Source organism: Nanorana parkeri, unplaced genomic scaffold, assembly GCF_000935625.1.
Source record: "Nanorana parkeri isolate BGI_ZX_2015 unplaced genomic scaffold, ASM93562v1 scaffold54, whole genome shotgun sequence".
Lineage (NCBI taxonomy): Eukaryota > Metazoa > Chordata > Amphibia > Anura > Dicroglossidae > Nanorana > Nanorana parkeri.
This window is the reverse complement of record NW_017306322.1, coordinates 1,971,958-1,995,661: the sequence shown is the minus strand read 5'-3', so window position 1 is coordinate 1,995,661 and position 23,704 is coordinate 1,971,958. Positions and strand designations below refer to the sequence as shown.

At 39.5% G+C, this 23,704-nt stretch overlaps 1 protein-coding gene across 1 annotated transcript in view; it reads right to left on the bottom strand.

Annotated features, from left to right (window-relative positions):
- Nucleotides 1–23,704, bottom strand: part of KIT (KIT proto-oncogene receptor tyrosine kinase) — a 45,751-nt gene that overhangs the window by 3,885 nt on the left and 18,162 nt on the right. Inside the window, exons 5-18 of the mRNA XM_018575607.1 lie at nucleotides 20,854–21,013; nucleotides 19,377–19,566; nucleotides 18,942–19,057; nucleotides 18,735–18,849; nucleotides 17,819–18,003; nucleotides 16,838–16,944; nucleotides 16,613–16,739; nucleotides 14,723–14,827; nucleotides 14,514–14,624; nucleotides 9,202–9,352; nucleotides 7,425–7,504; nucleotides 5,485–5,606; nucleotides 4,049–4,171; nucleotides 588–699 (exon numbers count right to left, since the gene is read on the bottom strand). Of these exons, the coding sequence (XP_018431109.1) occupies nucleotides 588–699; nucleotides 4,049–4,171; nucleotides 5,485–5,606; nucleotides 7,425–7,504; nucleotides 9,202–9,352; nucleotides 14,514–14,624; nucleotides 14,723–14,827; nucleotides 16,613–16,739; nucleotides 16,838–16,944; nucleotides 17,819–18,003; nucleotides 18,735–18,849; nucleotides 18,942–19,057; nucleotides 19,377–19,566; nucleotides 20,854–21,013 (1,804 nt within the window). The remainder of the gene's footprint in view (nucleotides 1–587; nucleotides 700–4,048; nucleotides 4,172–5,484; nucleotides 5,607–7,424; nucleotides 7,505–9,201; nucleotides 9,353–14,513; nucleotides 14,625–14,722; nucleotides 14,828–16,612; nucleotides 16,740–16,837; nucleotides 16,945–17,818; nucleotides 18,004–18,734; nucleotides 18,850–18,941; nucleotides 19,058–19,376; nucleotides 19,567–20,853; nucleotides 21,014–23,704) is intronic.

Genomic DNA, 23,704 nt, shown 5'->3' with positions numbered 1-23,704 from the left:
AACGCGGCCCGGGAAGGGGGCAATGGGGGGGGGGGTCTATTGTAAACCCCAGTACAGTAAAAATAAGACTGGGAGAGGGAGGGGCGCCATTAAAAGCCAATCAGATGTACTGTATACACATGTGCTGACAGGGACCATGTTGACAGCATGAAGAGCAGCAAAGGGTAAACTCATAATCCTGCTGTTGCTCCTTCACTGTCTAATCACAGGCTGGAGGCAGAGAGGTGACCTATGTAAGTTGTTTAACTGTAACAGATCAAATCAATTTCGCAGCAGTCACCTTTAATCTATTAAAAGTATTTATACAGTGCTGACAAATAACGCAGTGCTTTTAACTATGGTACATCAGATCCTGCCCTCGAGGAGCTTACAATCTAATTTTCCAATGTGGAAACCCACTGAACAACAAGGAGAACATGCAAACTCCATGCAGGTAGTGCCCTGGTGGTGCTAATCACTAAGCCACTGTGCTGCCTTCCAAGTTTTCTCTGGATTTCGTGGGTAATATATAACACATATAAAAACTGTAATATATTTACAATTAACCTCTTATCGTTACTATTGTAAATAGAATATTAGCAATGTACCTAAAGAAAAGATCTCCCAAAGAAGTATTCCATAGGACCAGACATCACTTTCAAAAGTATACACGCAATGAAATATACTTTCAGGAGCCATCCACTTCACGGGGAGCCGAGCCTAGGAAAACAGGATTATGAGTTCTAGTTAATCAGTGGCAATGATGATAATGTATTTACATTGAGATAAATATGAAAAGGAATGTTGCTTTAAGGTAGCTTGGTAAATATTTTCTGACCTAGAAAACCTCTTTTACCGCAGTTATACTAACCCAGATAAAAAAGGCCACATCACAATGGTTGCTCTCCATATACAAATCACGTTTTAACAACACTTTTGAATTCTAAAATGTCTGTTGTAGCAGATTGTAATTCAGATATTCTTAGCAGTTCACTTCAGTATTTGCTGATATTATAAGACAGACCAAATCACTTGGTTGTGCAAACATCAACAAACATCCCTGTCACTATTACAATGTCAGTTTCATCTGCTACATCTCCGTTTACACAGACTGACATTTTTTACGGTCTGTGTTTGTATTTTGTTTTGCATCTTTACTCAATCTATTTCTGGAGATAAAACAGGGGGATTTGTTTCTGCTTTTTATATTTAAGCTTGCTCTGGAGAAAGAAAGTTCAAATGGAATGAAACTAACATAAAATCGAATCTCTAAGACAAGCTGTAATGCTTCCTATTCTTGTAGCAGTTAAAGGAGATCTATGAGGTGAGTAATTTCCACTCATCCTCATAGTTAGAGCCGACCTATGACAAAGAAGCTGTCACAGGTCGGCTCTATCGATCAGGAAGTGAGCAGAAACATGCACCGATCCACTCACTTCCTGATCGTCTCCCTGCAGTGAGCGGTGACTGTCAGGCCTTGTTCACACCAAGCCCGTTCCAGGAGCAGAGCAGTTACAGACCGGAGCAAAACTGCGTCCAATGTATTCCAATGGTATTTTTAGCTCCAGTTCACATCGTTCCGTTCCAGAGCAGGTAAAAAAACTGCATCAGGCCCTATTTTACATGCTCTGGAACACATGTAAACGCATCAAAACGCATGCAAACGCCCTGGAACGTACTGAAAGCCCATTTTAAACTAATACAATTTTTTTTTTTTTTTACCAAAAAACGGCCCGGAACGCATCAAAAACGCGGCACAACCCACTGCACTGCGTGTGCAGAAACTCTGCATTTGGTGTGAACAAGGCCTCAGTCACCGCTCCCCGCAGGGATTCCCCCCTCCCCTCTCCTCCAGCGCTAAGTGGAGGAGCGGATGGGGAGGGCACAGCTGGCTCTGCCTCTAGATAGGTAGAGTCAGCTGTCACTCACGCAGCTGGGTGGATCCAGACAGTATTGTCAGGATCAGTCCCGGCTGCGGCGCTCACAGTATATCGCGGGCAATAGCCCATGATATACTGAGCTGCTTTGGGTCACGGGAGGACACTAGTCCCATAGTTCTCTTTTAAGGAAACACTTCCTACAGAGTCTACCTACAGTACTGCTTGTTTTGTATTTGTCTCCAAGATGTTACACAAGTTAATAGAATGACATTTATTCTGGGAGTGCAGCAATATACACAAACAAGTGTTTTGTACATTAAAATAAAAGTCAAAATAAATCTTTTACATCCTCTAATCACTAACTAACATTGCTATAGGGTTGATTTATTAAAGGAAAATTGGCTGTTCAATTTGCTTGGTGAATGTGCTAAAATTTCACTTTGCAGAGAATACCCAATCGAGTGCAAAGAAAAGGAGTTTAAAAAAAACGTTTTTTTTTGGCATATGATTGGATGATGGAAGTCAGCAGAGCTTCACTTCATTCACAAAACTAAGTGGAAACTTAGCCTGCAAAAGTGCAAATTCCCTTGCAAAGTCAACAGCATGTTTACCTTTAGTAAATCAACCCCTACGTCTCACTGGTAATAAATATGCTTCTTTGGATCATGAAGTTGGCTAATCATCTGGACAAACCAGAGAAAGGCATTTTGGTTCTGAACCAAAATTCAAAGAATGCAAACAAGATAGTTATTGTTGTGAGTGGATCAAAAGTGAGCAAAGTAATGTCTTTTTTTGGCCTCCAAAATGGATCCACTCAAATTCATCTGTCCAGAGCTACTGTATGTACATTTATGGGTCAAGTTTTACTTTTTCTATAGATGCCTCTGCCCTCTTATAAAGACACATCCAGCAGTCTATGGGCCTTTGTCAATGGACTTTTGTTCATTTGAAGCAGGTTTTGTATTCCCATGCAAATATGTGGGAATGCAAAACCAGCATGAAGCAGGTCAACTGCAGGCCAGAAGAAGGTCAGATGCCAGACAAGTGCACCTGTCAATTAATTCTGAATGATCTAAGAAACCTTTCAAACTGGTGTCAAAAGCCAAATGCCAGTCAACACAGGCTTCTGATATAATGGGCCTCATCCTGATAATATTTACCTGGTGAACTGAAAAACCATACAAGATATAATGACACTTGCAGAGAATAATTATATGTACTGTAAATTATCATGCTGCCATCCTATATTAACCTGCAGGGGTGCTATAGAGTATAGATCAGGGTTTCTAAACTTTAATAAAGGAGATACCCCTTTAGAATGGCATTATTTTATTCTAATTGTGTAATATTTTATTCTAATTGTATAGCTTTGTGTACCTCAAAAACCCCTTACTTAGCATGTGTACCCACGTCTGCATTCCTTTATGGTGTCTAACAGTCCTCAAAAAAATCTCTTATGTTTTAAATAATTAAAAATACTTAGATCTCTATTCCTTACCATGCACTTGTTTCTAAAATTGTAAACTGACATTCTGAATTTACTTTAACAGGCATTGGTACTTAGTGAACCTGTCCTAAATACCCCTTGGGATGCATCGATCAAAAATCATATTACAGATGCTAGCTGAAACTACTGATTCTAGTATTGACCTCGATTACGGAGCTCAAAAGTAACGGTGAATTCCACTTTTTCACAGCTGTGCCCATTTCAAACAGCAAACGGTATCGATGCAAAGTTCATTAAAACTATTTAAGAATCAAGGCAGTGTAAGATTAGCTTTCATTGCACATATGCTACTGAATATTATGGCTTTTTTTGTTTTATCAGTAGGGGATATCAAAGGAAACAACATTTTTTTAAAGTATAGGTTCACCTATATTATTCTCATTCACAGCAGATGTACTACCTTTTCTGTCAACTGTTAATCAGTTTAGGGTGATCAATAAATGTTATATTTTTCACTGAAAAGTACATTATGTACAATCCTTCCATTATGAACATCAAAAATGTGTCTCACAGGTCTACTAAAGTGTCATTTTTACATGAAATGTTAAATTATATCACCAAATCATTATGTAGTCTACAAGAGAGAGAGTGCCCTGATGTGATTTGCTATCTTCTCTGTGTTTTCTAAGTCAATTTGAGAGCGCTGAGTGACGCTAACTGAATTACACCTGCTTTGACTTACATTTCCTTTAACCACATAATTCGAGTCATTCTTGATGTCTCGGGCTAGGCCAAAGTCGCAGATTTTCGTTATTCGACCATGGGTGAGGAGAATATTTCTTGCTGCAAGGTCTCGGTGAATGCACTGTGAAAGAAAGAAAATGTTTTAGAACACTTACTAAGAAAGACCTACTTATCAGAAGAAAATGGGGTTTAATCACTAAGCTGCCGTAGGCAGCCGAGTGAATAACCGACCCGAAGTGAAGTGAGCCGAACGCTGTCCGGCTATTCACTTCAGGCTTGTACAGCTGATTTCAGCTGTACACCGACTAAAATCAGCCGTACTTTGGCTTGCTGCGGCTGGCTTCGGGTCGGCCAAACATGCTCAGCATGTTCGGCCGACCCGAAGTGCAGAAGGAGTTAGACTCAGCTGATCCAACATCTGGATCGGCTGAGCCGAACCTCCGGCAGGCTACTCGCTGCTGTTCGGCCTATTCTCATAGATGCCGAACAGCAGTGAGTGAATAGCCAAATGCCGCTCGGCTATTCTGCCCGGTACCTCTGTGGTACTGAGCAGAATCGAAAAACAGTTAAAAAAGTAGAAAACAATAAAATAGAAAATGATTGGGCGGAGCTAGCAGTAACAGCTAGCTCCGCCCAACTGTTTTCTATTGGCCGGGCGGTTCTGCTGCCGTCAGAATAAAAAAAAAAAAAAACACCATAGGAATGCATAGCTAGATTCCTATTGGATATTTCACTTTGCAATAGCCAATAGCAAGCTAGCATTGCACCCGCCCTCTGCTGCTGTCAATCACCAGAAGGGGACCTGATGGAGAACTGCAGGTCCCCATCTCAGTGTGTAATGACAGATGGCGTCCTTGGTTACCTGATAAGCAGGGACGCTGATCTCTCTACAAGTGGCCGGAGCCCAGCTGTAATAGAAAATAGCTTGGCGGAGCTAGCTCTCAGCTGCTCGCTCCGCCCAATCGTTTTCCAATTTATTTTGTAAAACTTTTTTTTTACTGTTTTTCTATTCTGCTCGGTACCACCAGAGGAGGCATTCGGCTATTCACTCACTGCTGTTCGGCATCTATGAGAATAGGCCGAACAGCAGCGAGTTGGATCGGCTTACTGGAAATCCTTCTGCACTTCGAAGTCTGACCCGAAGCCACCCGATGTACAGCTGAAGTGAATAGCCGAACAGTGTTCGTCTCACTTCGGGTCGGTTATTCACTCGGCTGCCTAAGGCAGCTTTGTGAATAACCCCCTTAGTCAACAGAATGAAACAATTTGAGAAATTCCCTGTAATACTGTCTCCACGAAGACATGTCCGTTCTAAAATGATCATGTACGAGGACCTTAACATGTCATTAAAGAGGGTTTCTTTGTCTCAGTATTATAGTAACTGTATCCCCACAACAAGTACAAATGTGGACATGTCCCAGTGTATTAACTCACATTTTTAGCCGCCAGGAAGTTCATGCCCTGTGCAACTTGATATGAAAAGCTAATCAGATCATCTGTATCTAGAGCTAAATCATCCTCTTCAGGCATTGCGATGTCTTTATCAACGTAGGATCCTGTTCAAGATAAACCATAAAAACAGTTATACAAAGATTTCAAACAAACATGACTCTGATCTAAGCAATCACCACTTAATCTGTCCATACAAGCAAACAAGGACTTTGCTACTGAGATTTCTGCCTAGTGAAACGTAAACAGAAAAATGTTAAGTTTGAAGAAATACAACAGTATTCATCAATGTGATTCATATAGCCCTCATGCTGGTATAAACTGTGTTTCTTTCAAAGAACGTTATGTGTAAATGCCAGCCAAAGCTTATTTCAAAGGAAATGGTCATTTATTTGGGTAGCAAAACAGCTCAGTGGTTAAAATGGCAAGTTCAGTTTGCCATTTTAGGCTCTTGGGTGAATCTCCCCCAAGGACACTATCTGCAGAGATTGTGTATATTCTCCATGTATTTGTGTGGGTTCTCTCTAAGAGGTACTGTTTTCTCAAGCATTCTATAAACACTGATAATTTAATTTAAAGTATATGCAAAACCAATCAATGTAATTTTTTTCAATATTTTTTATTCTGTAGCATTTAATAAAATAATAGCTGGTGACTTGTCATGAAGAGCCTTGTACAGACACTTCCTGTTAAAAGGTGAAAAAAACCTGTCCCTGTGCTCCTCCATGGTCAGCCAGTGGGGCTTTTGGCCATTTTAACACATTACACAGGCATGGTCCACTGCTGTCACCCATCAGGAAACCCGCCTTGAGTAATGCCATGCAACCGTTGCTGGAAAGCGTATATGTAGACAGAAAGTGGTTGCAAAGAAGCTGCAGGTAATCAGTAATATTAAGATGGATCAAAAATAAAAAAAAACGTAAAAACATTTTTTTTGTTAAATGGCAATTGCTTATGATACACAGTGCTTTAGAAAACTAACAGGGTTATTCACAAAAGGGTGGAGAGTTTGGAGAAGGCAGAAGAAGTGAACAATCTAGGACAACATAGCTGAACTGGAAAAATTCTCCAATTCAGCTCACTTTCCAGTTCGTCTATGTTCTCCTAGATTGTTCCCTTCTCCTGCCTTCTCCAAACTCTTCACACTTTTGTGAATAACCCTTTAAACCCACACAAGATATTCCCAACTATAATAGGGATCTTAGACTCTTATCTCTATTAGAGGCATGGACTCATATCTAATTTAAATCTATAAAAAGGAAAATAGTTTGTAAACATTAACAAACCCTGGTAATATGAAGCATGTTAACTAGGTCTTAAAAAAAGGAAACACAAATGTCACAATTAAGAGGATAAAAAGTGCGGGGTCATGGCATTAGTGAATAGCCGAACAGTGTTCGGCTCACTTCACTTCTGATCGGTCATTCACTCGGCTGCCCTCGGCAGCTTTGTGAATAGACCCCATAGTGTTGGTATATCAGTAATGATAAACCATCATTTGATTATAGATTTGTTTATTTTAAATGATCCTTCACTCAAAAACAATCAAAAAGGGGAAGGCAGGTGGGTTGTTGAGTGAGTTAGAAGTCTGACCATGCTCCTATATCTTATCAGAGTGTTTCAATTAATCTGTATGACACTGCAGGTGTTTTGAGGCTGATGACTATTGCGTTGGTAGAAATTTTTATTTCCACCAGAGACCATCACTTTTTTTTTAAGGAACAGCACTTGTTTTTTATCAGACGACCCATTTGAAGCAACGTCTTCCCGATAGTTTTGATTCTTTAATCAAAACGATTTGATATCAGGGTTTTCAAATGATTAAAAAGATAAAAGCTGATTGTTATCATGAACTATGAGTCTCACACATTCCTGGCTATAAAGTATTGGGATACACACAGATTGCAAGTTGGAATGGAACTCACCTGACTTCCTCTTGTCGGGTTTAGTTGGCACTACGTAAGGTACTCCTGGCTTCATGTCCATGTATTCACTCATCCCATCACTGTAAAACAAGAGGAAGAATAGGATTGAAAACATTGTCCTTGTTTACAACTCGTAAATGAATATTTCAAGAACAAAGACAAGGATATGTGCTGTTTGATTTGGCAGAAGAACAAGCATAACAAAAGACTTACATCCATATTCTTCAGCTCCAGCAGGATACATGTCTAATTACTGATTGCTGAAGCTCAGAGAGGCACCAGCACTGCTATCAACAAAGAGCCAGTGGAAGCTTTTATTCCTTCATACGTGACGTCCTTATATCACACCTGCGCTTTCTACGCGCTTATGTACCATATGGTATTTATATAAAGTTGCAGCATCAGAGCTGCCGTCCTACAAAGTCATTGCAGATGGCAAGAACAGAAGTTTTAACAATCAGATTGCATCAGTAAGAGAAGACAGCAAGTGATGAACAATAGATCAGTCCCAGGAGAAACGTTACACCAATGTGGTTTACACGAAACCTGACCCACTACAGAAGCCTTCAAAGGTCAAAGAGAAGACACTGTGCTCCTTTTATTCCTCAGAATGTTGATATGTCTGTATAGGAGGTATGTCTCAATAATGAGCAAAGAGCAAGAGTGTGCACTATAGTAATTGCGGTGGCTCACATTTAACTCGTAACTGCTAAAGGAACACTGTTCTTTATAGGTTGTTACCTTTAAAACTCTATTAAGTTCTTTTTTCATCTAAGCTGACCATTTTCTATGTATAATATACATAACTATGGAGTTTTCTGTGAAACAATTGCTGTTTATGGCCTCTCCGTTATCCTAGCAATCACTAGGATGTGAAAGACTTGATAAAACTAGGACAGTGTGTGGCCACTCACCCTCATGCATAGCATGTACAAGCACACAGTTTCAAATGTATGTACAGCCAAATGTTTTAGATACAGTAAGATAATCCCTGTCAGTTTATATTTGGTTGTCTGTGTCCCTTGGGGGAGATTTTACTTCCTATCCCAAATACTTAACAGGAAGTGAGAAGAAATCCATCACACATTAGAAGAAATCCCCCTCTTAGAAAGTTGTTACTGGAACAGGTGTCCTCATTGGGGAGATGCCTCCTCACTTCCTGTTCCAGTGACCATTGTTACAGCAGAACATGTATCCCTGAGGGCACGGAGGGGAAATATGCCAAATATGGACCAACGGCAGTACAAAAATGACACAGGTTCCGATTTATCCACAATGTACAAATACAGTTTATTTACATTTCTAACCCCCCCCTCATTGTCTGGGAAAAATCTCAGGGGACAAAAAACAGAGCACAAAACTTAAAAAAAAATATTTGGCCTGGAGTGTAAGTACTTGAATTTGACCTGGTATCAGCCTTTTTTCAGTACTTAGTAGAGCAGAACTCAGACTGAAGGGGGGGGGGGGGGGGAGCAGCACAAGAAGTCAGTCAGTGCTAACAAGGGACATGCTAATAGGAGGAGAGAGCAGAGTGTCAAGAGATGAGCTCATTAACCTGCTGCTTCTCTTTTTACTCTCCAGTCACAGGCTATGCGACGGCACGTACAAGAGAAAATCAGGTCTTCTATCCTGCCAGCGCTGTGCTGTGTAAATCTCAGAACTGGATGGACAGAAATACAAATTCTTTGACAGGTAAAGCAGCTCTCATATAGGCATGTCATCTGGCTTGATGAGTTGTTTGCCCAGAATTCAGTTTTCAAAGCATGTGCTTGCTCACCAGACATTGTTCCGTGAATTGAGAAGATTCTTATACAGTGCTGTTTCAGAATGATCCTCAAATTTCGGGCAAATGAAGGAATCGCGCTTTCTTCTCAAGTAATTCAGAAGGTCTCCATAGCAGCAATATTCAGTGATGACAAGAGTTGGACCTGGTGAACCAAAAAAGGTACACACATTTAATGAATGTGAACAAACTATGCACACAGAAGGGTGACACTTCAGTACACTGAGATATGGCCGCATCAAATCTCATAAGAGAAACAAATGGATTTTCAGTGTCAACTCATTACCCTCCAGAACTATGAGCAGGCAGGGGATAAACCATGAGAGGGTCACAAGATCTTTGTGGTATATGTTACATACAAGACACGCCTAAGACAAACTGATGTTCCTGCTGAATGCTCATCTCATGTATGTAGGCCGTGATGCCCGAGTTACAAAAAGGTCACGTTTTTCTATAGATGTAAGTTCCACAAATGAAAAATATGCATTCTCTAATGATTTCATGATAATAATAATAATAGCGTATGATAAAACCCGCCTGTTATAATAACTTCATGATAATAAATATTTTATAATAAAACCTGTCTTTTAAAATAATTTCATGATAATAATATTTTATGATAAAACCTGCCTTTTATAATAATTTAATGATAATAATATTTTATAATAAAACCTGCCTTTCATAATAATAATATTTTATGATAAAACATGCCTTTTATAATAATTTAATGATAATAATATTTTATAATAAAACCTGCCTTTTATAATAATTTCATGATAATAATATTTTATGATACAACCTGTTTTTATAATAATTTCATGATAATAATATTTTATGATAACACCTACCTTTTATAATAATTGAAGACAGTTAATAAGCCTAAACTGCTTGATTGTTTATGACACAATGCATGACACAGGAAATTTACATTATAGCAATTCCAGCTCCATTTGTTTTTCACTAGAAAGTTTAGTGGTTAGGAACTGGAAGTTAACATACGATGGGTTCCTTTAGATATGCAGGCTGACTTACTAAAGGAGTTGAGAATCTTCACTCAATAAATTGTAGCCGTGTTCACTTTGAATATCCAATCATGTGCAGATGAAAAAATAAACAGGAGTTTGCTTCTCACATGATGGGAAAAATGATGGAACCTTCACTTATATAATTGAATAAAGATGTTGAACCCCTTAAATCAGTCTGCGTATCTCCAGTTTTCCTTTGCCCTCATTTTTTTTTACATGTGCCACTTAGTTCACAATGCAAAGATTCTTAGTGAAATGTATGGCTGATTCAATGGGGGTGATTTACTAACCTAAACACACACACACACCAGGTGTGTGTGATTTTCACACAACAAAACGTATTTATCAACCAAAAAGTCTCTAAAAGCATATTTCCACTAATGCCATATATGGAAAAATCATGCACATGATGCATATATAATGCTGCTTCACAGTTTAGACAAAAATGGTTAGCTCATGCATTTACATGCCTTGCATTCATCAACGCAAGCAACACAACATAGAGCTAATTTACCCAACATCACCTTGGAATTCATTCAGGGCTTTGCACAACACACCTGCTGGGTGTGTACACATTACAAAGGTGTTTAGATTCCACCCATAGATCATGCTGGGAGGGAACACACTGCAGAGGTGTATACACGTTCGTGGTGTGTTTATAAGGTTAGTAAATCAACCCCAATATGTTGCAAACAGTGATGAGCACAGAGTGATCCAGAGTGATACGCACAGAGTGATGAGCACAGAGTGATCCATACCAACCAATCAGATTTTAGATGAATGCAGATGGTATCAATCTTAGCTTGTATTAGTCACATTCAAATGGACTTGTTCTGTAATGTTAAAGGGGTTTCGTAGCCAATTACAAAACTGAAGAATAAGCTACAAAACGTCGTTAACATTACAGTACAAGTCCATTTGAATGAGACCAACTACTACCAGTTATACTGGGGGTAGACAACCTCAGAACGCCAGCTGCCTCATGAAATTACTAGCAATGCTTCATGGAACTACTAGTTCCACAACCGCTGAAGTGCCGAGATTGCCTACGCATAAGCTATACCTTGACCATGACCTGGACATACATATCTGTTTTAGATATGCTGCTAAGGGCTACAACAAACTATGTTAGCAGAATAAATGATGTTATTGTATTATTTATTTCATTTCATTAGTTGAGCTCCCTGACATTGGTTATTTGTTTCTTTATTGGTTCCCAAGCTAAAACAGTCTAAGGACTTTCAATCCAAGTCACTGATGTTAAGTGGTTTGGGTTCAGGCTTATTCAGTGTTGGGAATCCAGGAAAACAGGACACAGAAAGGTCAACAGATAGGGTACTTGGAAAACATTTTTTATACTGGAACTCAATAGGTACTACAGAAGAATGTAATGATTAATGCCTAAAGAGTGCAAATTACATTGTGTTCTAAGCACTGCGGACCAGCTGAAGGAGAGCAGAACATGTTCAGGCCACATTCTTAATAGAAGTGGTGAAACGTTTGAAGACGCCGATGGAACAATGTTAAAGCTCTACTTTTCTCATTCAAATGGTGTGGATATCTTGTGCAACTAAAAAACAAATGGCGTGAGTATGCGCGATCATGTGAGAGTTTCCACGATTGTTGTTCATGATATCAAAGTGGTTTTAAAAAGGGGAATTGGAAGTGGGGAAAGGTTATAACAGCCTCCAGGTTTTGTTGCAGCCTTGGTTCACACTAGGGAGACATCTTATTCATTTAAGATTGTAAGCTTTAACTGCAGGGCCCTCCTTACCATCTTGTCTTGATTTGTATTTTAACTGTAATGTCTGCCTTATATTGTAAAGTGCTGTGCAAACTGTTGGCACTATATAAATCCTGTATAATAATAGTAGTAATAATAATAATAATTTCCTGTCTCATTTACAGGCACTCAGAGGGACAGGAAATGATGGGTAATCTCTCAACTGGAGACAATAAAAAACCCTTTTTCATAGTTCATCAGGTAGGAAAGAACCTTGGTTAGATGTGTTTTGCTGTCTGTGAATCATGTCCTATTGACTTTTATTCCCAAAATTTGTTATGATAAGGAAAAGATAAAATACAAAAGCTCATAACGCTAACTTCTCCTTCATTAAATGGAAACTGGAGAATGGAGACTCACCCCAAACAGTGTTGGTACCTGCTACCATAGACATACTCGCAAAAAAAACTATATTTAGGTAGAGCAAAAAGGCCTGCAGCTGTCTTCCGGATTGTAAACAATTTATTAATAGGAATTTATTAATAAATATTTATTATAAATCCTACAAGCTTACTTAGACCATATAGTATCAAACTCTACCAGCAACGCACACCTACTATATAGTCCTGTTTATTTTTAGGTGTGTGTTGGTGGTAGAGTGCCCACACTTCCTGTCTGGTGTTACTGAGACAGGGAAAATCTTCCCAAATGGGTCACATACAAGCAAATAAACCTGATAGAATGTGTCTTAACCCTCTCTGGCTGAAATGTAATGTGGGCTTTCTTTTATAAAATAAATCATTAAAAAAAAATAATTAAAAAAAAGTTACTCAGTATAACAGAAGGCAACCAATTCCTGTCCCTTCCCCCACATAAAGTAATACTGTGTGCCATAGCTGCATGTCTGAGGTAAATAGCATGTGACTGAGACACTTGCTTGCAGAGCAAATAAACAAAGATACCAGGTAAAGAGCTGAACGTAGACAAAGCTGTGATCACTACTCTTTGGTCATAAAACACGGCTACTTTCATGGCAGCGTCACACTGACACTGTATGCACCTCATAAAGAAAACCTGAGAAAGTGAGAGGATGGAGATTACTTTTTCTCTGCACTGGCCCATATGTACTGGCGAGAGATGCTAATTAGGGAAATCAAAGGTTACACGTCTCAGTCTGAATAAGAATGATGATGCTTTTATTATGCTTCCGCAATGAACAGCACAAGCCTACATAACAGCGTTTTACTTGTTGCTGGCTCCATGCAGGCTTAGTCACACATTAAGGCTTAAGCCATCCTTGCAATTAAGTGATTATCATTAACCCCTTAGGCATCCAGGTGGCTAATGTAGTATATGTTTTCCTACGTCTGTGACAGCACTGTTTAATCCCTTTTATGAGCTCCAAAAACAAAAGCAACTTATTTAAAATATTAAAAAAATTAATCTAATCTGAGGCATGGCTCATATAGGAAAGGCAGAAGCGGCAATACAAGAGGTCTCTGTAGAATTTTTAGTAAGCTAATCAGATGTAATATGGTATAAGATAGAAAAGATAATTGTAGACCTAAAAGGGTGGCAGGTCATCTGAAAGTGGAATGGTCTTTTCTACCCCTGATGATTATCTATGCATTTAGCACCGCCATGTAATGTGACTGGCATGTATCAGGCTGGACAATTATGTGATCCTGTCAAAATGGCACAGGGCATTTCTTATGGATACCCAAAATATGGCGAGATTGCTATCTGGGGTGTAGACACTACTAGAGAGCAATTCTTGAGATAGGATTGTTTTTTAATAATTTAAACCAAATGTAAATACAATGTAAAGCTAGCAGCAGACATTACATTGTATTTTGATGATACAAAACATTCCCAAACAAAGTTGTTAGGAAACAAATTCCCAAACATTTGGTCAGTCGTGCATTTCCACCTATGGGGAAGGACTGCTAGATACCCCTGGTGCTGCCTAAGAAAGTGTATCCAAGGAATGTTTGGAGAGGTTGGGGAGTGTGTAGAGACATACAATTCTTAGGTTATATCCTTACATTCCCCACAAAGTTAATGTAATGAAGGAACTTCTTTGTAAGAGTTTAGCCTTAGATAGTATTGCTTGTTAGTGTCCAGCTTCCTCCATTGTTACTGTAAAGAAAGCCAAGTTTTTAGCTCATGTAATATAAATACGACACAATGCTTTGCCTCATACAGGAAGCCACGCACAGTGTTTCACAGAACTCCGTAGCACTGACATCTTTATCTTGTTGTTTACTAAAATAGGGAAGTCCCAAAAGCCAATATATGTTGACCACAGCTTCCCACTGATAGCCTGAGAAAGTAGCAAGTATTGCAAAGCTCCAATGATAGTAAACAATCTGCAAGGTACAGAAATGTCATATTATAGGATAGGAAACCTTCATTGTGTCTATATCACTCATTTTACCAGGTTCTATTTTAGAATGCTGGACTTTTGGAAGAAAATTATTATCTTTAGTTAATAATAGATGGCAGTTCCCTGTAACATACAGATATTAGTTCGATGCTGAAAGCATATACTCATTTACCTCCGACAGTGCATGCGCCAAGCAGATTCACAATGTTTTTGTGATGACCCAGATAGCTCAGTACTTTCAGCTCCGACATAAGAGCTTCCCTCTCTGTGGCATGGGCACTTGCTGCAATGACATTGAGAGATTTCATACAGCATTAGACATCAAGTCCAAGTAACATCTGAAGACATTATGAACGACTATTAAATAACCACAAGACTTACGTTTTAGCATTTTAACAGCAACGGTCAGTGTATTGTCATTCTTATGGAGCCCGTAGGCAGTTGCTTCAACCACTTTACCAAAAGCACCAGCACCCAGAATCTTACCTATTAAAAAAAATATAGATCTTTAAAATACCTATTAATACTACATTCATTCTAATATTAATAGCAGAATACCTAAAGAAATAAAATACAGGAAAGGCAAAACAACCTAGAACATTGAATACCCAATGTACATGGGCTGAGCACCTGGATACTTTTATAAAGTGTACCTAATAGAAATGCTTCATTGTTTAAAGTACATCTAAAAGACAGACATAACAGGAAGTAAGAAGAAATGTCTGCAAAGTGACTTAGTTGTGATGACAACAAGTGGTTGTGATGACAACTTAGATAGTTGTCATTACAACCAGTTTTCTTCTTGAAGGATTTCTACTCTATTCCTGTTCCAGAGACAACTGTAATATTTGTAAATTCTTTGGTCATCGGGACATAGAGCGGGTAAATCTTTCCAGTGGGTATGTAGAGAGCAATAAAAACCTGAAGTTCTAACCCTTATTACTAGAGGTGCACCGAAATTAAACTTTCAAAACCGAAATAGAAAAAAATTGCCAGGCTGAAATGGAAACCAAAAATGTTTTTTATTTTTTCAAATTTTTAAATTAATTTTTTTATAAACTTTTTAATTTTTTTATATTTAATAATTCATTTTTTATTAAATATTTTTATGTTTTAATTTACTTTTAGGGGCTTCAGGGAAATATTATGGGTCTAAACAGACCCCTGATATTTCCCTTTTAAAATAGAAAAAGAGATTGAGGACACAAAGTCCTTAATCTCTTTTTCTGTATCCTCTGTTATCAATGAACAGGAATCCTCTATGAGTGTTCCTGTTCATTCATAACTTGAGGACAGAGTATGTTTACTATATCCACAATCATGAATGAACAGGAGGTGATGTAGATTACTCCCAATCATTCATAATTGAGGATATAGTACACATACCATGTCCTCAATTATCTACAAACACTCAGCGATCACTGATCGCTGAGTGTTTGTACCGCTCTCCTCTGTGACACGCTGTCACAGGAGGCTGAGCGAGCGGTGCAGGGGGGAGAGCTCAGCCTCCTGTGACAGTGCGGGCTGTCTCCGCCCACACATCGCTCTGCCGGACTGTGATAGGAGGCTGAGCGGTGTGGGAGAAGAGACGCCGGCTGCTCACAGCGCTCACCTCCCGCAGCGCTCGGCCGGCTGTCACACTTTCTCTCCTCCCTGCTGGGACACAGAGCAGCGTCCAGCGAGGAGGAAAGAAACCAGGATGTGCCGATGTATCGGCAGGAAAATGGCACTTTTGGCATTTAGCCAAAAGTGCAGTTTTTGGTCGTTATGTTTTGGCGGCCGATATATCGGCGCATCCCTACTTAAAGGAGAACTATAAGGTGAGTGCTTTTCACTCACCTCATAGTTGTAGGCGACCTGTGACAATGAGACTGTCACAGGTCGGCTCAGTAGATCGGGAGGTGAACGAACATATACCGGCGTTCGCTCACCTCTCAATCCTGTCACGGCTCTCTGCCGTGACAGGGGAGGGGCTGGATTCCCCCCTCCCCGCTCAATATATTATAGATACTTTGTGATCGGTTGCAGAGTTACTATGTGATCGGTTGCAGAGTTTTTAAATGTGGTTGATTCCCATGTGGTGTTAACACCAAATAGTAGGATCCATGTAGTATGTTTTTACACAGCCTATGCAGCTCTCACTGCTACTTCTGTCAAACTAAGAAAGAAGAAACGTCTTCGTTTTTTTTCATTGAAATACTTTTGTGCTGAGATGGAGGAGCACAAAATACTGTCATAACATACAGTAACTTTGTAGTATAATACACTTACCAAAGCACAATCTGTCTCTAGGGAACTCCCATTTGTTGTCATAGGGAAGTTGTGTTGGGTCAATATAAACATAATTATTGCCATTGATTTCTTCCACTACCTTCCACTGTATCTCATACTTTGGTTTCTTTTATAAAAAGAAAGAACACATATAAAATTATTCATTTTTTCCCCACCAGCAGACACAGGATGATCCTGTTTTGGAATTTGATAAATGTACCATACCTGCATGTATTTGTACATGAGAATCATCATTAAAACACACATCACTGCCGCAGCCACTATGAAGCCAATTAACAATGGAGTGAACAATGTGTGGGGACTCAGTTTTTCTGAAAGAGAAGATTAGAGAACAGTTCAACATTTCAATTTACTTAAAAATATAAACATTTGGTTTAAAATGTGTTTTTGTTGTCTTACACTACAGAACATATTATAAGCAGATCCATTGCTCCCTCATCACAAAGGGATACATATCCTAAAGGTCTTGACCCTTTAGACACATACAGTCACAAATACGGCAATTGGAACTCCAGTCAGCTATAAAAATGTTCCATGTGGGTCCTCCCAGTCCCTCCCCTATATTAAAGATCTAATGCTCACATAGTCTAAAGGGCATGTAATTGACAGAATTACTTAGCTCAGTACTCCAGGCTTCCTCACAACTAGTTCCAGTATGGACAACCAGTCTCACAAAGTTGTTCCTCTTTTTGGGTCATTTCCCCTACCCCCCTCGCCAAGGTCATTATGCACAATGCATTCCAGGAGCCACCACTGATGCTGCATTGTATATGATGAGCTTAGGTGCTCACCCACATTACAGGGCTTGGGCAAGATCAAATAAGTGCGCCATCTGCCATGTGGCTGAGAAATAAGGCAAGTATTCCTTGGTATTAAAGCCTACTAAACAATCATTAAACTATTAATATGTAGTAAAGGTAGCGCACCCCACCCACTTTTTTAGAGTTGATCAGCTTTAAGACAGCAAAAAGTACAAAACAATGTTTTTTGTTTTTTTTTGTTTTTACTATAAATACATTTATTTTATGTGTACAAAATTATGTTGAGTAAAAATACATATGAAATGTGTATGTCTTATTATATCTCTCTAAATAAGACCCACTGGCTCTTTGTTTTTCTCAAAATTCAATGTAAGGCAGCGAGTGCAAAGAACACCACAAGATCTCAGTAAACTCAGTAAATTACCGTTAATTGCAAAGCTGAAGCTGGACGAGATGCGTTCCACATCATTGTATACGATACACTGGACGGTACCATTTTTCCTGATGGCGCTTACATCTAGGGTGCTTTCCACCACCATACGGCCCATAGATGAATTTTCCTGGCTGAACTTTACATCAGAGGGGGTGATTCTTGGAGAATCTGTACACCTGCAATAACAATACTGTGTCATTTTTCCTTTATAGGGTCCTAACGTCACAGAGTACATGGAAACATTTCCAGGTGTTGTTACACAGTATGGAAAATAAAATACCGACCCTGTGACACCATGCCTTCATTTATATAGTCAGATAGGTCACAAATCAGACAATACAACCTGCAAAACAGCTTATTGTGTCTCCACCACAGTGCAGGATGACATATTAGTAATTGTGCTAATGAACACAGTATCTCGATGCAGTGCTTAAAAAGATCCTTTGTCAATAATGCATGGATACGTAGGCATAGACAATGTCTGGATGTCAATCAGAAAGCAGCCAGGACACCTAACTGTCTGCTCCTCTGAAAATAACATTTTATTTGATACATCTGCAGGCATTTAGCCTTAAAATGGAACTCGCTAATATGTGATAACCCGAGTTTTGACACTTCATGGAATATGGCAAATGGCTCTGTATTAAGGAAAAACTGCTTGAGGAAAAATCTTTAGACATAAACATCCATTTGGGTGGTGATCCCCCTTAAGACCCTGTTATGCTCATTCTATTACAACGCCATGTGGCAAGTAGGCATATGTATTTTTGCTCAGAACAGTCTGTAAATGTGCAGTTTACTAAAATCATACATCTAACATCATCAGATAAATAAAATATACTGCACGTTTTTTCTATATATTGCTATAATAATTGTGAATAAGCTGTCATATATTAATTTTGCATACCGCTGCTCAGATCCTGGACAGAAAACCCATTCAATGGAGGGCACAGGGAAGCCAGCCGCCACGCACTGCAGTACGCCAGTGCTAAGTCTCTCAGCAATTAGGATTTCTGGTCTTGCTGTGAAAATATAAAAGAAAACCCGGGATTAAAACCTTACAGTTAAAACTACACAATGATTGGCCACTGTGAGAGAGTCGAAGTATACTTACTTTTGACAAATATGTTGAAGCTGACTGAAGCGTTGGCATCCGAATTGGAGGCATAAAAAGTATAAACTCCTTTCTCATTGCCTTTCAGTCGGATTAGGTTCAGCTTACTAACATACCTAATATAAACAGAGAAGAATTAGAATTAAATCTTTAAGAGTTGGAATGATAAAGTATTCTGCCTTCATGGCTTAGAAATATGATTGGTTAAAACTCGACCACCTTCTAAACTGCATCAACCGGCTTCAAGATGCTTTTGCGGCCCCATTCACTTGTATGCGGCGATAAAAGCCCACTGGCACAGGCCCTAAGGCTTTCCCCTACTTCAATAAAGCTGCCAGATTAGGGAACTTTGGTTCTCCAAGCCAGACATTTAGGAAGATTCTATTTTTATAGTTTATCCCAAATTAGAATATACAGTACCTATTATTACTTTACCTGTTATTGCCAGTATCTCGTGACTCTACAAAGTGGTCTGAAGTGTTCAGAAGGGTTTCGTTCATGTAAGTCCAATACTCTTCATCAGGCGGGGGGTAGGCATAAATAGTAACCTGCAATTGGATGTTGTCTCCAGCATTTAAATCAACTGTAGTGTTGTCAGTGACGTTAAGGTTTAGGTATCCAAATTCTAATAAGGTAACAAAATCAGATATGAATAGTAATAGTAACAGTAATAGTTTACAGCAAAGCAATTCATAAAAAATTTAATTTTATAACAGGCAATCAAGTACATAAAAGAGCTATTCATAATTGCAGGAAGCCAAGACAAACAAACGAGAATCCATCTTGTAGTAGTTTGATTTAATCAGAGTAAACTCTGACTGGCTGCTATATTTTTCTGGATTCAAGAATTATCATTTGAGAAAGGACACTCTTTACTGAATAACATAGTGAAAAGAGCAATGATGAGATGCTGTTAATGCCTGGAAGACAATAAGATTTAGGGCTCATGTTGATGGGCGTTGTTTTCCTGCATTTGATGTGCTTTTGGAGCACACGTTTAATCCAGGTCAGCAGGTCCGGGTCTATTGAATTTCATTGAGCAGTACACGTGACGGTTCAGAGGATGCGTCTGACCTGTTTTGAGTTGCGTTTCTATAGATGCATGATGTCTTTTTATTGAACTGCAGGCAATGCAGATAAAATCCTGCCTATTTTATTGCAAATGCTAATGTTTTCATTTGGTCCCTACCAAATCTGGTTGGTATGGGCCAATACTACTTGCACATGGTAACTGCACTTTGCACTCTCTTATTAAACCTTCCTGTACAAGTTGATCTGTATTAGGCTGCTTGGCTGTTCCTGTCACTAGACGATTATGGGGTCTATTTAACCCTCTAAGGTACGGTACCAATGCGCAAACCTATGTCTGGCTGTTTTGTCAAATGCAATGAAAATCATCTTTGAAAGAACATCTCGGCAATACAGTCAAACATAAACTACAGGGGTACTGCTCTCGTGTTCAATAAAGCCTACAAACAAGGAAACAGGGTCACTTTGTCTATGCTCCACTCACCCCGATACACACAGGGTTCAGGCAGCTTCAAAAATAGATATCTACACAAACTCTAAGAAGGCAAAGTTAACCTTATGACTCAAAATGTTTAAAGCAAGAGCTTCTTCTTTTACTTTACACACAATAGATAGCAAAAGAATAAACTGACAGGTTGCTATAGCCAGCAAGATAAAATGTGTCAGATAGCAAAACTGGCCATAAACACTCTCAGCTATAAGTGTACAGCCCCAGACATGTGACTGATGACTACATAGGGTGATAGATATCAATACAAAGAAGAAAGAAGTGGAAATTAGTGGTAAATGCAGGTCATCAGCTTAGATATAGATAAATGACGTTTGTAAGGTAACATCGGTGAGTCTGCTAATAATATTTTGCAGACATACAACAGTTACTTACCGAGAACTTCCAATGTGAACGTGACATTCACTACACCAATGCTGTTCTTGGCTTCACAGGTGTAAATACCAGATTCATTATACTGAACGGCTCGGCTGCTCAGAGTGCTGTTGCGTTCAAAATTGGCAGCGGAAATAAACTGGCTCTTTTCAGTGGTAATCTGCAATTAAATCACTGAAATTAGCTATTATGATGAAAAAACTATTCATTATGTCAAATCAGAAGTCTCTGAAGAAAGGCCCTGACAAGCTGTCTGCAGAAAGTAGTTTTTCAAAGAACTGGATAATGACAGATGAAACGATAATGACAACAATGCAGGTGGCTGTATGATGTAGAAGAGTTTGTTACTAAGATATGGCTGATTATTAAATCACCTTTGCAGCTTCATTAAAATATGCTAATTACACACAATTGGCCTGTCCTATCTTTACATGAGGACAAAAGGAAAGGAACAACATGAAAAATAGGAAATGGAGGATGATCATGCCGCAGGGAATATGGAGAGAGAGGGAGGAAGGAAGGAAGAGGGGGGCTAAGAATATTGTGAAGGTTCTCCAAGATGTCAACGCTAATTATGGCAGGGAATGTGAAAGGCACGTTTATAGACAATATATCATGCCAGGTATGGCACACAGCAATCAAAGTGTATTCATCATTTAAAGGGTGACATCAGTTCAAGACAAGATGGTAAGGAGGGCCCTGCCCCTGAGGGCTTACAATCTAAACATATACAATACTGGTTTCTTTTAAAGTAGACCTATACAGGCAGTCCCCGGGTTACGGATGTCCGACTTCCAGACAATCCGTACTTACAAACGGGGTCCACAGTGGCTGCAGTGGCCTGTGTCCTTTCAAATCCCCGCGCCTGTGTTGGTGGGGACACAGACCGCTGCATACCGCCGATGCCCCACGTACCTCCGCTGATGTGCCGGATTCCTCTTCAGCCGTTCCGTCGGCTTCCCCGGTCCGGACGATCCTCCGGTCTCCTGGTCTGGCCGCGGCTCCTCTGCCCCGCACCCCTGCCTACTCTTCATTGCAGGCTGGGAGCCATACCCAGCCTGCTATTGGATATTGTAAAATGCAATAGCCAATAGCAAGCTGGCTATTGCACCCGCCCACTGTCTGCTGTCAATCAGCATGGGGGGACCTGATAGAGAACTTTCTGCTTCAGGCCCCTCCTCTGCTGATTGACAGCAGGCAGTGGGCAGATGTAATAGCCAGCCTGCTATTGGCTATTGCAATTTGAAATATCCAATAGCAGGCTGGCTATGGCTCCAATCATTAAAATACAAAAAAAAAGTTTAAAAAAAGTTTTAAAAAAAATTAAAAAGACAAAACATTTTTTTTAAAAAGTAAAGAAAAAGTTAAATAACTAAAAATTTAAAATGCAAACAAATAATAAAAAATAAAGTTTATAAAATAAAAAAAAAATAGAAAAAAACTTTTTTTGCTGTGTCACTTTAAATAAAAAAATGTTTTTAATTATATTATAATCTTCTGAACAACAGGAACAGACAGCAAAAGAACTGTGACCCTTCCCTATGCTATACAAAAACCCCAAAAACAATTTTGGCTGGAGTTACACTTTAAAAATGTACCTGTTCCGACTTACATACAAATTCAACTTAAGTACAAACGTAAAGTCCCTATCTTGTATGTAACCCGGGGACCGCCTGTACTCATCTCCCCTTTCCAGTGCTAACATCTTGGCCTGGTTTTCTTCTGGGAATGGCTACCATCTTAATGGGCATAACTCTTGCACATGAATGTTGGAGTGCATTCATCCTGGCACCCAGCAGATGCCAGGATTGTACACTGAGCTGCACATGACCAGCTCAGTGTATATTCTCAAGACAATTGTGAATCAGCAGGTGAGAATCCTTAGGGCTTGTACACACCAAATGCAGACCAGATCTGCATGGGTTTCTGCACACGCAGTGCAGTGGGTTGTGCCGCGTTATTGCCGCGTTTTTGATGCGTTCTGGGCCGTTTTTGGTAAAAAAAATTTGGTTTAAAATGGGCTTTCAGTGCGTTCCAGGGCGTTTGCATGCGTTTTTGATGAGTTTGCATGTGTTCCAGAGCAGGTAAAATAGGGCTTGCTGCAGTTTTTTTACATGCTCTGGAACTGAACGCTGCGGTGTGAACTAGAGCCCAAAATACCATTGGAATACATTGGACGCAGTTTTGATCCGGTCTGTAACTGCTCTGCTCCTGGAACGGGCTTGGTGTGAACTAGCCCTTATGGTAGAAGAGACATAGTATGCCTCTTCTGTCTGGCTATTGGCAAACTCGTGCTTTAATGATCTATAGCTCAGTAAATTAAGCCCTACACTGACAATGGCAAATACTTGTCCAGCTATTTACAAACCTCCAGGCATTATAGATTACGCCATACACAGCCTAATCATTCCTTTGCTATTGAGGAACAAGTACGGTATGTCACTTTACATAAACCCTAACATCCGTCAGCCAAGTCAGAGATAAGTATGTGCCAGGTACAACTGATAAAACAATAAAATCGGGAACAGGCAGATGCCTCTCCATCCATCATTCTCTATGAACATCTACCTGCTTGCGGCCAGTTCTGGATACATTCTGGACAGATTGGTAGAACAATGGAAACAGCAGCTCTGCAAGAGCACAACCTTTCAACTCTGTAACCAAGATGCTGTAAACAGAGATGGCCATAGTAACAGGCACATGAGCATTCAAAACAAACTTGCAGGCTTTTCCTGAAATACAGTACCCATGTCTAAACAATAACAGCAAGTTCAGTAGACAGCTAGGCCAGTGGCAGGATGTTAAAGCTAACTTACAATTAGCCCTCTGGCAAGGAATCCTGTGCGTAATT